This window comes from Ascoidea rubescens, assembly GCF_001661345.1.
Source record: "Ascoidea rubescens DSM 1968 unplaced genomic scaffold ASCRUscaffold_14, whole genome shotgun sequence".
NCBI classification, from domain to species: Eukaryota; Fungi; Ascomycota; class Saccharomycetes; order Ascoideales; family Ascoideaceae; genus Ascoidea; species Ascoidea rubescens.
The window spans coordinates 112202-127782 of record NW_017962926.1 but is presented as its reverse complement, the minus strand read 5'-3'; the positions used below and the strand labels follow the sequence as shown (position 1 = coordinate 127782).

General features: G+C 32.7%; 4 protein-coding genes across 4 annotated transcripts; 2 read left to right on the top strand and 2 right to left on the bottom strand.

The window, feature by feature from the left end:
- Nucleotides 1-972: 972 nt before the first annotated feature.
- On the top strand, nucleotides 973-4965 carry ASCRUDRAFT_38135 (uncharacterized protein; the record flags this gene model as incomplete). The annotated part of the gene is made up of 3 exons (XM_020190828.1): nucleotides 973-1711; nucleotides 1799-2742; nucleotides 2800-4965. The coding sequence occupies 3 exons, from the start codon at nucleotides 973-975 to the stop codon at nucleotides 4963-4965; spliced, it is 3849 nt and encodes a 1282-aa protein (XP_020045283.1).
- Nucleotides 4966-5199: 234 nt separating this feature from the next.
- ASCRUDRAFT_38356 (uncharacterized protein) lies at nucleotides 5200-8853 on the bottom strand (the record flags this gene model as incomplete). The annotated part of the gene is made up of 2 exons (XM_020190848.1): nucleotides 5200-5870; nucleotides 6012-8853. Coding segments are annotated over 2 exons (3513 nt in total), but the record flags the coding sequence as incomplete, so codon positions are not given.
- A 1907-nt stretch (nucleotides 8854-10760) lies between these two features.
- Nucleotides 10761-11839, top strand: GLO1 (lactoylglutathione lyase GLO1; the record flags this gene model as incomplete). The annotated part of the gene is made up of 1 exon (XM_020193848.1): nucleotides 10761-11839. The coding sequence occupies one exon, from the start codon at nucleotides 10764-10766 to the stop codon at nucleotides 11772-11774; it is 1011 nt and encodes a 336-aa protein (XP_020045281.1). The 3' UTR covers nucleotides 11775-11839.
- Nucleotides 11840-12583: 744 nt separating this feature from the next.
- ASCRUDRAFT_38204 (La RNA-binding domain-containing protein) lies at nucleotides 12584-13192 on the bottom strand (the record flags this gene model as incomplete). The annotated part of the gene is made up of 1 exon (XM_020190834.1): nucleotides 12584-13192. One exon carries the CDS (start codon nucleotides 13190-13192, stop codon nucleotides 12584-12586), a length of 609 nt encoding a protein of 202 aa, XP_020045280.1.
- Between the last annotated feature and the right edge of the window lie 2389 nt (nucleotides 13193-15581).

Sequence of the window (15581 nt, the reverse complement as noted above, 5' to 3'; positions counted from 1 at the left end):
TAAATAATATTAGTATAGCAAATCTATAATGTAAAAAAATTTAATAAACCTGACTGCCATTAATAAAGGGTTCGCTTTAGATGAACTGAACAATAAAAAAAAGCAATTAGCCTACATACAACTGCAGGTTTGCATTAGCAGATTCTTGATCTTGCAGACTATCTGCCAAAAACTTAAACCAACGGACTAATCATCTGCTGCTTTTATTTTCTGCTCATTTTACGAGAGTTTTTTGGTCCGTGATGACATACTGCTTTTTGATTGTAATCACTTAAGAGCTTTAGTTATCGAAAAGAGCAAATTGTGAAAGATATAGGTTTTATGGGAACTATCATTTTAAGAAAATGCCCCCACATCAAGTGGGTTTCGGCTTTATATTTTCTGCTGCAAACCCAAACAAAGTGTGGATTTGGATGGTTGCTCATGTTTACAGCGATTTTACATATTTTTGTTAGTTTGAAATACATAGCCTAACGGCTTCGGCGGAAAGAATTCAGTCTGGGTTTTTCTATTACTAACTGTTTATTTTGCAAAAACATCTAAGCTCCGTAACCTAAAGAACAAGATAAAATCTGAGTTGTTTCAATATTATGATTCTGCCATGTTTTTCTCAGCTTTTTGGGGTTTTTTAATTTGTCCGTTATTGCTAACAAATGACTGTTGGGGATTTTAGGTAGAAAATAAACGATTAACGAATAAACGTTCGCAATTAAAAACTGTGTAGCCCAATCAGACGAAATCTCTTACTGGAAGCCTGAAGATAATTCTATTCCATTAAGGTTTAGCGCTTTGACTTATTTTGCTTTCATTTGTTGGTTGTATATTCAGATACAAGTTTATTTTATGCCGATATAGTTTACAAAATAGCGTTAACATTATGATCAGTTACCTCCAAAAGACTTCTAATTCTTTACTACTTGGACATTTATTCCTCTACAACTTGGTTTTCTCTTTTATATTTTTGTTGTTAAGATGTCATTGATTCCTATATGGTCTTCTCAAAATTGGAATATTAAAAAAGTAAATGTTTCTGTAACGGATTTGACTGTTTCAGCTAAAACAAAAAAGGGAAAAGATCCTGTGGAATTAATAAAAAATGTGTCTTTTCAGTTACCCAGTGGCAGCTTAATGGCAATATTAGGTGGTTCAGGCTCTGGGAAAACTACTTTGCTAAACATCTTATCAAATAGAACAACTTCAAATTTAATTCAGACAGGAAAGATAATTTATGCTGATGATTATGATAACATTTTTAATTTTTCCTCAATCAACCATTCCTACGTTATTCAGCAAGACATCTTGCTATCCGATTTAACAGCAATTGAAACTCTTCAATATGCTGCTGATTTAAGATTAACTTCATCTATATCTCAAGCAGAAAGAAAAAAATTTGTAAATCAAATTATTCTTGAGTTGGGATTAAAAGATTGCGCTAATACTTTGGTTGGAAACTCAGCTCATAAAGGATTATCTGGTGGTGAAAAAAGACGACTTTCGATTGGAATCCAGTTGCTTTCCAACCCTTCCTTATTATTTTTAGATGAGCCAACGACTGGGTTAGATTCTTTTTCTGCTTTGCAAGTAATACTAACATTAAAAAAACTATCAAAAAGTGGAAGAACAATAATAATGAGTCTTCATCAACCAAGAGCTGATATATTTGAGGAATTTGATTACATTTGTTTACTATCAGAGGGCTATCCTGTATATTGTTATAAAGGACTATTAGGAATATCAAATAACTCTATCGTTAAAGATAATCTCAGAAATGAGTCTAATGACTCTATTCATTCAACAGATATCCTAAGTTATTTTCAAAATTTGGGCTTCCAACCTCCCAAAAACTCAAATATACCAGATTACTTGATTGATTCAATCAGTGTTGATAAGAGAAATCCAGTTGATGAAAAAAAAACACGAGAAAGGCTTTCTTTTTTAGTTGAACAATGGAAATTATTTGAACAAAAAGCTTTATTTAATTCTAATGACAAAATTGTTGAGGAGGCACCATTTGTACCAAATGAGTCAACTTACAATGTTGATCCAAATCAAACAATTCAAAAAGCAGGATTCTTGAGAGAAATATCTGTTTTAACAAAAAGGACTTTTTTGCTATCATTAAGAGATCCAATAACACAGCTTTCACTTATATTAGAAGCAATATTGTTGAGTATTATATGTGGTTGGGTTTTTCTTAAACCAGGCGATTCACTAACTGGAATTAGAACCAAAACAAGTGCAATTTATACTGCCGTTGGTCTCCAAGGTTATCTTATGCTTTTATTTGAAACATATAGACTCTGTGTTTTAGATATAAAAATATTTGACAGAGAAAAAATGGAAAACTGCGTTTCAATATTAGGATTTGTTCTTTCTAGAATTTTTGCTCATTTTCTAACTGAAGGAATTGCTATTCCTTTTTTGTTTTCTACAATAACTTTTTTTATGTTTGGGCTTCATATCCAAGCTGATTCTTATTTTATTTATCTTTCAATCAACACACTAAATCATTTCATTGCAATGGGATCAGCATTGCTTTGCACATCAATATCTAGAGAGTTTCCTATTGCCTCGTTAATTGCCAACTTCAATTTTACCTTGCAATCATTTGCGTGTGGGTTTTTTGTCAACGCCAAAACAATGCCAGTGTATGTTCGATGGACTAAGTATATTGCCTATGTCTGGTATGGGTTTGGTGCTGCAATCTCCAACGAATTTAGTGGATATTTGGGTGATTGTCCTGTCTCTGATCAATTACAAAGTGGTTATTATGAAAATTTGCCAGAAAATGTTGTTCAGAATTGCCAACCTTATACGGGAAAGTATATTTTAAACACTTTAGGCTTTAACGAAAACTGGATAGCCATTCCTATTTTAATTTTACTTTGCTGGGGCGTAGGCTATTATATCATGGCCTGCGTGGTCTTAAAAATCAAGAAAGTAGATGTTTCATTATCGAAACAGCGAGGAAGCAATAAATTAGTCAACCTAAAAGGAACCAAAGATGAACTAATAAACAAAGATACAAATCAAATTGGAGACGCCAATGCATTCACTGAAACAGGGTTTGACAAGTTGAAAAAAAATGATGATATAATTGTATCATTAGAAAAAATTTGTTTAGCAGTTTCTGTTCGAACTCTATCATTTAAATTCAGAGACAAAAATCCGAAGACCAAAAACATATTGAATTCTATTAGCTGCAAATTTTTACCTGGAAAAATTAATGTAATCATGGGCCCATCCGGTTCAGGAAAATCATCTTTGCTTACATTGCTCTCTGGAAAATTGTCTTCCGATTTTATTAACAAGTATTCATACTCTGGAGACATTTTCTTCAATAAGTATAAAGTGACTGAGAATAATAAGTTGGTAAATTCAATTTGTTCTTATGTCTATCAAGATGACGACAGCTTATTGCCAACATTAACTGTGAAAGAAACATTAAAATTTGCTGCTGATTTGAGACTATCAAATCTTTCCAAAGAAATTCGAGATAAGAAAGTAGAAGAAATTATTATGAAACTCGGTTTAAAAGATTGTGCAAATACCCCAATTGGCTCAGAATTTTTAAAAGGGATATCTGGGGGAGAAAAGAGAAGAGTTTCTATTGGAATTCAACTTCTAAATGATCCTAAAATACTATTATTGGACGAGCCAACTTCAGGACTTGATTCTTTTAGTGCCCTTTATATCCTATTGTTTTTGGATCATTTAGCTAAGAATGAGAACAAAACAATAATTTTGACCATTCATCAACCCAGATATGATTTGTTCAAGACTTTTGGTTCGATTCTAGTTTTGTCTAAAAGTATTGATAATAATGGGGGAAAAGTAATATACAATGGAAACCCCAATTCGATGATGGAGTATTTTAAGAATTTAGGCTTTTTTTGTCCTCAATTCACCAACGTTACTGACTATGTTCTAGATTTAATTGGAATAAATTATCAGAAAGAAGATTTAGAGATAGAAACAAAGCAAAGGACAGAATTTTTGATTAAATCATGGGAAAATAACACAAAAGATGATCTGATTCTTTCAGATAGCGACTTCAAAAAGGAGTTAGATCTTTTTTCTGTTTTTGGGGTCTTTTTGGTTCAGCGATCTAAGTTCTTTAATGCTTATTTTGTTCTTCTAAAAAGACAGTCTTTAACTGTTATTAGGGATAAGAATGCCTTCTTTGCAAGAATATCCCAAGTTGCTGGAATCGGTATTATCACTGCATTGTTTTTTGCCAGGTTATCTAATGATTATATTGGAGTAACCAATAGATTAGGGTTGTTGCAAGAAATAACTCCCTTGTATTTCATCGGAATGTTAAATAATGTATCAAGTTATCCCAATGAAAGAGATTTTTTTTATAAGGAGTATAAAGACAATGTTTATGGTGTATCGGCTTTTTTTTTATCTTACCTTACATTAGAGTTACCTTTTGAGCTATTTTCCTCAGTAATATATGCTGTTTTTATGGTTTTTGTTATTGGATTGCCTTATCAAGTAGATGTATTTCTTGCTTTGGTTTATGTATCGTGGATGATTGTTAATTGTGGTGAATCACTAGGGATAATCGTTAATACAATATTCAACCACGTTGGTTTTGCTGTTAATGTGATTTCAGTATTTTTATCGATTGCTACTTTCATGGCTGGGATAATGTCCTTGGATATGCCTGGGTTTTTGAATGGAATCAATTGGCTCAGTCCTTTGAACTATGCAATCATGGCAGTCACAAATTTGGTTTTCATTAACGAGCCTCATTTTACTTGCCGGAATGGTGAGGGAATGAGTAGTGATGGTAGTTGTATATTCAATAATGGTGCAGATGTCTTGCGTATATATAGACTTGAAAGAAACTACAAAGTTTTCCTATTGGTTTTGGTCTTTGTTATTATCATTTATAGGATGATTGGATATGCCGTATTAAAAGTGAAACTAATGAAATTAACCAATAAAGTGGTTTAAACCTCCAAACTACATGCAAAGAATAAGATGAACTAAAAATAATTAGCATTCAAAACTAAATTATTTAAATGAATCTATATATACAATTTTTAAACCACAAAATTAAGAGCCAAATAAATCAAAAAAATAAAGAAAATAATTTTTATAAAGAAAACCACAAAATAAAAAATAGTTAACAACAAACAAAAAGGTACAAAAAAAAAAACTTTATCAATTGGATAATTTAATAGTATACTACTCTCTGGACAGAGGCGCATCTTCCGCCATTAATTCATTATATCTATCGATCGCTGCTTTTTCCAATGAAATGGAATCATTGAAAACAATAGAACCTTCTTGATTAAAGGCCTTAGCATTTGCACACATTAATTTTATATCATCAAGTATACCTGATAATGAGAAATACGAAAAACTAGATATTTTTTCCTTTATTTCTTTCAATGAAATAGGATTTCGAATAATCATATAATAATTGGGATATAACCTCCTGGAAGGCTTTTTCTTGAATAGTTCAGTTAATTCTCTTCCTTCCTCATTTTTAAGATTATCCACAGTATGAAACAATTGTCTTAATTTATGGGTTAATTTAATTCGTTCTTCAGTAGAGAGCTTCATAGCTTCGCCTGATGAAGGTCGGGTAGAAACAACACCTTTTAAGCCCCCTCTGCCTCTACCTCTGCCTCTACCTCTTCCACGCCCTCTTCCACGACCTCTACCTCTTCCTAAACTGAAGATGGGATTCTCTGATTTTATTTTTTTTCCTGCGGTGAAAACAGGCGATGAATCTGGAGCATTGGATAGTTTTCGCTTTCTTGGTGATTCGAGAGAAAGTAATTCGTTGTTTTCGTTTTCAATTCCACTTTCAGTTTCATTTTCAGCTTTGATTGATACGCTGCCGTTGGATGCTACTGCTGCTGCCATTGCCTCAAGAAGTTTCTTGGGTTTTCTACCTCTTTTCTTTGGTATTTTAACTTCTGCAACAATTTCTGGAACGTCTACAAAAGTATCTGCTTCAAGCTCTGCTTCTATTTCTTTAATATCTGCACCTTCATTAATTAAATCATTTGATTTTAACCAATCAATTTCAGATTCATCTTTGTAAGATATTTTAGCTTTAATTCTTTTTCCTAAAATAAGTTCTGTTTTTTCTTTCTCTCTTGGAATTTCAGCGTTGAAAAAGCCAGGTAACTCGTTTTCAGCATACAATCTAGGTAGTGAACCATAGTTTTCAATCCAGTTTTTCTTTCTTTCTTGGTCCATTTTGGCAAATAGTTCTTTTTCCTCTTCTGTTCTGGCAAGAATTTCATTAAGCTCCTCTTCAGTCAATTCTTCATTTTCAACTGAATCCTTTTTCTTTGCTTCCTCTGCTTCTAATAATTGCCTTAACAATGCTTCTTGCTCTTCTACTGTGGATTTATTATCAAATTTACCTGCTTGAATAACTTTTCCATCAATGTCTAATTTTTGATGAGCTCTATCCAAAATCATTTCTTCAACTGAATCTTCAGTGATCAACCTCAATATTCTAACTTCGTTTTTTTGACCAATTCTATGAGCTCTATCTTGGGCTTGTAAATCCTGGTGAGGATTCCAATCAGTGTCAAAAATAATAACAGTATCGGCGGTTTGCAAATTTAGCCCTAAACCTCCTGCTCTGGTGGAAAGAAGAAATGCAAAATATTCCGAGTTGGGAGCATTGAATAGTTTGAGCATTTCTTGCCTTTCATCAGACTTTGTGGATCCGTCTAATCTTAAATGTTTTATGCCAACATAGTCGAGGTAATCTACCATGATATCAATAACTTGAGTCATTTGAAAAAACATCAAGACTCTATGGTTTCTAGCTTTAAACTTGGGTAGAATTCTATCTAGTAATTCAAATTTTCCGGCGACTCTCCAAATGGAGTTTTCAATGTTTCTACTAGGATTTATTGCAGTTTCAATATCATTAAACACAAAAGGGTGATTACAAATTTTTCTTAGTTGCATGATTGGATTATTCAATCCTCTAATTGGTGCCAATTTATTAGTATTTTTATCCATAATAAATAAAGAATGATGATTAAGCATTTGCTGATAGAGTTTAACTTGGATGGCACTCATTTTACATTTTATAACTTTTTCGACTTTATTAGGCAAGTCTTTTTCAACATCTTTTTTCAATCTTCTTAAAAGAAATGGTCTTAAAACTTTATGCAATCTTCTAATAATCAATAAAGTTTCTTCTTCAGATAAATCCAATCTATCATTACCTCCTGCACTGGCAAAGGGGGTATTAAACCATTCATCAAATGATTTTTCAGAGTTGAAAACTTTAGGCAAAACAAAATTCAATAAAGCCCATAATTCAGGTAAATTGTTTTGTAATGGAGTACCGGTTAAAATTAGTCTATAGTCAGTGTGATAATAGTTTGACAAAGTAAAGGATAATTTACTTTGAGCATTTTTCATTCTATGACCTTCATCGATAATCATATGAACCCAGGGAATTTTTCCCAAAAGATTTTTATCTTTAATGATGTATTCAAAAGTTGTTAGTAATACTTGAAAATCTTTTCTTTTAATTTCGTCATGCATTTTTTTTCTTTGTGTTGGAGTTCCTTTATAGGTGATTTTTTTAACAGAAGGAGCCCATTTTTCGAATTCCAAATTCCAATTTGTTAGAGTTGAGAGAGGAACGATAACTAAAAAAGGGCCGGGAATTTTTTTAAACTCCATTAAATAAGTAATTAGAGATATTGTTTGAATAGTTTTACCTAGACCCATTTCATCAGCGAGAATACCGTTGAGATGATTATTGAATAAGGAAACCATCCATTGCAAACCTTTAATTTGGTATTCTTTTAGAGTACCGCCGACAAGAATGGAGGGTTGTTTTGTAATACTTTCATGAACTCGATGGGCAACATTATAATAATCTAAATCACCACTATCGGCATCGTCGCCAAATTGTTTTTTAAATTCTTCATCAGTTTCAATTTTATGGCCAGCTTTTATACTTAGTTCGTGAGTTTCTTTTTGTTGAGATTTGACGGCGTTACTAAGAGTTGATAAGAAGGAATTAGTTTGTCGTAGAAGATGAGTGATTCTGCTATCTTTTGATTCGTCTAATAATTTGATATAGACTTCAGCGTTATTAGCTTTTAGAGCTAATAGACGTTGTTTTGCATTTCTTTCGATTCTTCGAATTGTTTCTCTTTCAAAAGCAATGTGAAAATTTATGATTTTATTTTTCAATTTTTTAAATTTATTTTGTTTTTTGATTGATTTGATATTGATTAAGGAAGTTATTTTGTTCATTTTTGATTGAGACTGTTCTAGTTTGAAGTTTTGAAGATGTTTTTTGTGATTTTTTTGGTTTAGGATGTGAATTTGGGAAGTTTTGATAGAGTCATTGATTGATAGTTTTCTTGATTTGGCTAGGAAATTTGGATGAGTGTTTGTTAGTAGAGATCTTTGGTACCAGCTAAAAGATAGTAGTTTTCCTCTTAGTTGTTTTTGGTGATTTAGTAGATTTAGAGCTAGTAGGTCGATTTGATCATTGAGAGATAGGGAGGGATGATTTGAGGATGATTTGATTGAGTTTTTGAGTAAATGGATAGATTTTTCTATTTGTAGGTATGTGTAAGATTCTTTAATGTCGTGAGCGTCTTTTGGGTTTAAAAAGGATAGGGCATCAGGCGCTAGAGAGGGAACACTTGATCTTAGTTTTGTATTTGGGAAGATGAAATTGTAGGGGATTTTTGCATCGATGAAGGTTAAAGTTGGAGGAAGATTGAAGCAATCAACAAAGGCGTTTGGATCGTTGACAGCTTTGATGTCAGAGGAAGGATATAATTTTTTTAGTTTTGATACTTCAGTTGGTAGGGAGAGTTTTTCGGGGAAGGTTGGCCTCTTTTTGAGTTGTTGTAAGGTTTTCAAGTGATGTAGTTGAGATAAGTTTTGGATGTTTGGGATATTTTGGATATTTGATATATTTTGAGATTGTAAATGAGAATGTGAGTGTTGATGGTGGATTAAAGTTGAAGGCAGGTTTGCTCTTGAGTTTTTTTTTGAAGAGGATATGGGGGCAGGAGAATTTGAAGGTAATTTTTTTGATTTTGATCTTGGGGTTCTTTGTTTTAAAGAGGGAGTTTTGAGTAGGTTTTTGTTAATAATCTGAGATTGTATTTGGATTTGCGAAGGGTTTTGGGTTATTGGAGATTGGCTTTGTAAGTTTTGGTTTATAATTTGAGATTGAGATTGGGGTTGAGATTGATTTTGGCTAATAATTTGGGGTGGATTTTGGGGCTGATTTTGAGGTTGGTTTTGCAAGTTTTGAATATTTTGTAGATTTTGTAAGTTTTGAATATTTTGGATACTTTGGAGGTTTTGAATATTTTGGATATTTTGGATATTTTGAATATTTTGTAATTGGGGTTGATTTGGATTAGAAGATTGTAGGGATAGTTGTAGTTGTTGTAATTGAGATAGATTTTGGATTTGAGGTATAGGTTGATTAATCTGAGATATGTTTTGGTTAATGTTTTGGTTAATGTTTGGGTTGATATTTTGATTAATATTTTGATTAATATTTTGATTGATATTTTGATTGATATTTTGATTGATATTTTGATTAATGGATTGGGGCTGTTGGTTTTGGATTTGGAGTTTGTTTTGTTGATTTAAATGGATTTGCTGATTTTGAATTCTCGTTATGGCCGAGTAATGAGTAGCCAAAACCTTCTGAACTTCTGGAGGAGGAACTTGTTGTTTGGCAAGAAATTTGAAGGCATTGAACTGGGCATTGAATATTATTAGCTGGGACTGATTTAACAACTGGTTATTGTTTTGAGGGATGGAGTTGTTATTTATGTGATCGTTGTTGTTTTGCAACTGGGGTTGGTTGATGATAGGGTTGTTGAGATGGTTTAGCTGGTTATTGATCAAGTTCTGTTGCAAAAAGGAGTTATTGTTGTTGTTATTGTTGATGTTATTGTTGATGTTGGTGAAAGCGATACTGGAGTTGTTCAAGGAGTTGAGGGAGGAATTGCTGATGGAGGCATTAAGGTTGGGGTTGTTGATGTTGGGATTGAGATTGGGATTTACGTTGGGATTGATATTGTTCTGGAGGGAGTGGAGGTTGAGGGAGCCATTGTCGAGAGACTGCTGCTGATGGACAGCCTTGAGATAGTTGGAGAGAAGGATGTACTCTGGAAGAGAAGCAGCGTTGTCGCCATGATCACGTCTGAGTCTTTGCCATCGCTAGAGAACGAGAAAGAGGTTAGTAGAATAGAAGAGAATAAGAAGAGAGTAAAGAGAGTAAAGAGAGTAAAGAGAATAAAGAAGAGCAAGAAGATCAAGAAGATAGAGAAAGGAGCGATTAGCTAAGGTATTACGTACCCTGTAGTTGTTTTGTACTTCGTCGTCAGAGTAAGTGTAGTTCATGGTAGCGAATCAGAGAAGGAGAAGCAAAACTGGCCAGTGCAGTTTATATGAGATGGGATACAAGAATACAAATGGAAGATAAAAGATAAAAGAAGAGCAACACCAAACTGGAGACAAATTAAGATTGCAAAATACGACACTGAAGGGGAGTTTTTTCCAGACGCCAAAAGAAGCCAGCTCACGAGCCCCGCTCCCCGACTCGGCCCCGCCCAGACGCAGCGGTGTGCCGGCGTGTGCAGGTCACGGGTGCGTTCGCAACGCAGACCCACGTGATGGTTCACGTGCGCTTGCGTGTCTTCCCGATTGGGCGGCACATATAATCAGCTCGAGTTGCTCTTACTAATGTCTTTGTTTCCATTGCCCACGCCGCCATGCCTGTTACATTCGACGACTCCTTTGCCCTCAACCACACCTGTCTCCGGATCAAGGACCCCAGCGTCTCGCTTCCCTTCTACAGGGACACCTTTGGTCTTGATTTGGTCTCCACCTTTCCATTTCCCGAAAAGAGCTTCACCCTCTACATGCTTGCCTTCAACCGCCCTGCTTTGAAAGCCTACAACCAAAACTGGGCCAAAAAAGATGGTGTTCTCGAGCTAACCCACAACCACGGCACAGAGCTCGATCCCAACTACTCTCTCAACAACGGCAACGTCGAGCCCCATAGAGGGTTTGGTCACATTTGCTTTTCTGTCAACGACTTGGTCAAAACCTGCTCCTATTTGCAACAGTTTCCCAACAAATACAAGTTCAAAAAGACACTATCTGATGGCAACCAAAGAGACATTGCTTTTCTTCTCGATCCCGATGGCTACTGGATTGAATTGATTCAAAACTACAAAGTCTCTCCATTCGACCAACTCTCAACCAACCTCACCCCTTCAGCTCCCATCGAACTCGACATCTCTTCAAACTATCTCTTCAACCACACCATGATTAGAGTCAAGGACCCCAAAGCATCTTTACACTTCTACCAAAACGTTCTCGGCTTCAAACTACTATCCACCAAATCCTTTGAATCTGCCAAATTCACTCTTTATTTCCTAGGCTACCACCACTCCAAAGACACTCCTTTGCCCCTCACAAAGGACCTACAATCCTCAAGACAATCTATCCTAGAACTAACTCACAACTGGGGCACTGAATCTGATCCCAACTTCAAGGGCTACCACAACGGTAACGACCCTCCTCAAGGTTATGGTCACATCGGTATCTCAATGGACGATCCCCAATCCTATTGTCGCCAATTGTCCGAAACCTTTCCAAACCTAACCTGGTCCTTACAATACAACAAAGGTTTTATTAAAAATATCGCCTTTATTAAAGATCCAGATAATTATTCAATCGAAATATTTCCAAATACCCTTTTTGAATCTCATTTATAATCTATCACAAAAAATAGAAAATAAGAAAATAAAATGGAAAATAAAATGGAAAATAAAATAAAAAAAAAAATAAAAAAAAAAAATAAAAAAAAAATTCAATTAATTTATATAATACCTATATAATACTAATATAATACTTATAATTATAGTAATAAAAATCAATGAATTCATATAACAATACTTTAAAAAATGCAATTTTAAATCATGCATATACACATATATATATATATATCTTTTTCTTTATCATTTTTATAAATTCTCTTTAATTCTTAACCTCAAGCAATTAATTAAAGCTATCATTAATAGTAATATAGTAATAAAATAGAATTAAAATAGAACTAAAATAAACATTCTTATAAACATTCTTTTCATAATTCTTCCAGGTTTGAAGTTCAATTAATTAATTAATTGTTTATGATTATAGTTGTAATGGTTTTTTTTTGGGTTTTTTTCTTTTTTTTTTGGGGTTTTTTTTCTTCCTTTTAGTACATCATTAATAAAATAGAGTAGTTTTTAAAAAAAAGTGTGAAATAAATTAGAGAAAATAAATTAAAATAGCTTTCCAATAGTAAAATAATAAAATAAAAACAATATCTCAATAAATAAAATCTTTTTTAAAAAAAAAAAATATTAAAAAATAAATAAAAAAAACATGAATGAAAATAAAGTAAAATAAAATGAAATAAAATAAAACAAGCAACAAAATGATATCTTAAAAACTATAAACATTCGAAGGAGAAAGTAAAAAAAATACTAATAAACAAACAAACAGAATATGACTTTAAATTTAATCAACTTTTATTCACACATTACTTGGAGTCAATTCCTTCTTTAAAATTATTCTGTTGCTTTTTCTCTTTATTATTAGTTTCATTATTAGTTTCATTATTAGCACTAGCGTTTATATCAAGATTATCTTTTGTTTCATCATTCACAGTCTCTTGAACAAACTCATCTTTTCCATGTTCATCTCTTTGTTCATATGGAAGTACCCATTGAGCCCAAAAATTACGGACTCTTACTTTTGACCCATTGATATCAATAATATTCAATTCCTTTTCACATTTATCCAATGCCTCTAAGATTAATTCATTATTTCCACCAGATAAAGTTTGCAATCTTTTAAATTGACTAACTATGCCTATTGGAACATAACCTTGTGAATTCATCTGCTTACGTAAATAATAATCTTTTAACAAATTATTGATTGAAAAATAATAACTTATTTGAGCTATTACCAGGCTTAATGGTTCAGGATAAAGTTCTGGTTTATATGGTTCATAAGAGTATCTTTGATTGAGACAAGCTGGGATAATAGGAGAAGCAACGGTGTAATATGAAGCATAATAATATTGGGAATAATTTATAAATGAGTCTCTTCTTGAATTTCTTGTGTTACTAGGAATATAACCATTCATGTAATTCATTGGGTATGGATTGGCTAGAGCAAAAGCAATTGGATCATGATAGGATTTTGAATTTTTGCGGTAATGATTTGACTGTCCATTATATTTATAATTTGGATGAAAATTATCAGCATTTGGGTCATTAACAGCACTATTGGTAGATGGAGTGGAAGTAGAGTTAGAGGTAGAGCTGCCGTTTATATTACCATTTGAATAATTGTTGGTTGACGATTTACTAAAACGACGAGTTTGGCGATATTGATTGTGATGGTAGTGGCGATTAGGATTGTGAGAGGAATTTTTGGTGGAAGATTTTTCATATTCAGAATGATCGTTGTGATTTGATTCATTTTTATGATTATGAGTATGAGTATGAGTATGAGTATGAGTATGGTTATGGCTATGGTTATGGTTGTGAGAATGATCATTTGAGAGTTCTTTATGAGGCTCTTTGTGAGAAGTTTTAACAAGATTTTTTTCTAAATCAGATTGGTTAGATTTATTTTTTTCATTTGGAATTGAGCTACCATTTTCGAGATTTTGGTTAGAAAGCTCTGAATTGTTAGTAGTGGTAGTTGTAGTGAGTGTATTTTCGTTTGTAGAATCAATTGATTTATTGGATGATTTGTGAGATTTAGTTGATTTTGAGTCATCAGTATTTGATATTTTTTTATTTATAAATTGTTTGTTTGAGTATTTTTTTTGTTTGTGTTTCAAGGATTTTGATTTGGGGGTGTTAAAATCATCATTGTTAGAATGAGAAGAGTTTCCATTGAGAGTGGAATTGCCATTAGAATTGCCATTGCCATTTCCATTGGAATGTTTTGGGTTTAAAGATTGAGATGATTTTTTTTTGAAATTTTTTGAAGATTTCTTTGGGTTGTTCGAAGAAGATTTGGTTATAGGGTTACTTGGGTTATTTGTTGAAGAAGATTTAAATTTTGATTTTGAAGAAGGCAATATTAAAGAGGCGTCATGGTATGGTATCCATTTTTCCTTTGCGTTAGTTTTTATGGTATTTGAGGTTGAAGTTGGAATTGGGGAAGAGATTGGGTTGGAATTATCATTTAGTTGAGTAGAATCTTTGTCGGATAGAGGAGATGGCCAGTTTGAAATGTCAGAGATAAGTGGGATGTTTGAGGATTTTGAGAAAGTTGCCCAGGGATTTTTTGTTGGAACAGGAGCAGGAGCTAGATTTTTCTTTTTGTCATCAGAATCGATATTTATTGAGAAGGAGTCTTTTGATTTTTTATCTTTTGAGTCTGAAGGAATTGGTTCTTTTGATTTTGATTTCGAGTCTTTATCTTTTTGGCCTTTATTTTTTTGTTCTCCAGAGTCTTTATTCTTTAGTTCTTTTGAGTCTTTTGGGTCTTTTGGGTCTTTTGAGTCTTTGGGATCTTTTGAGTCTTTGGGATCTTTTGATCCTTTTGAAATATTTTTCTTGGATTTATCCTTTCTCGATTTTTTATGGTTATTTGAGGTATTGTTAGTGATTGCACTATGATTATTGTCATTATTAGGTTTTGCAAATTTGATTTGGGCCTTTTTTGAGTCCAAAGAGTCACTCAAAGGTGTTGAAGGTGTTGGTTGTGAGGATGGTTTAGCATCAGATGTATTAATTGTAGTGGGTGAAGTGGAGGAAGCAGTTGAAGAGGTTGGAGTGGTTGTGATGATATTTGTGGAATTAGAGTGATTATTGGAAACAATATTTATTGAAGAGGCATTTTTTGGCTCATCATTGTTGGAAGTAGAAAACGATTGATTTTGGGTGGCAGTGGCCAAAGCACTACTGGCAGCAGAAGCGTATGAAATTGTAGACACTAAAGACATGGAAAGAAAATGAGAGGAGGTAAGTTAGTATTATTGAAATGTTTTTTTGTTTGGTTTTTTTGTTTGATTTGTAATGAGAAATAAAAGTAGATAAAAGAAATATAGAAAATTTTTCTTTCTTTATTGTTGTTTGCTTACTTTCTTTTTGTAGTTTTTTCTGTTTTTTTTGCAGTTTTTTTTTTTAGTCAACTTTTTGAAATAATATAGGATAGTATAAGGTGTTGCAATATTATAATATATTATTTTATATTAATAAAATAAATAAACAAAATATTTGTGTATTTATTTATTAAGAGAAAGAGTTTATAAAGAACTCTTTTTTTTTCTTTATTGAAAAGATGGAGATGGGAAAAAATATGAATGAAAAGCCAGGTAGTGATGGAGCAGACAATAGAATGGAATGGAATTCGAATGAAGATGGAATATTTATAACAAGAGTAAGAGTAGGAGTAAAAAAAAAAAATATAATCTGGGAAATCAATAATATAATAACAATAAGATTGATAATGTTATTAATAACTGGACAAAAAAAAGATTAAATCCAAAATGAAATGAAAAAATGAATAAGTAA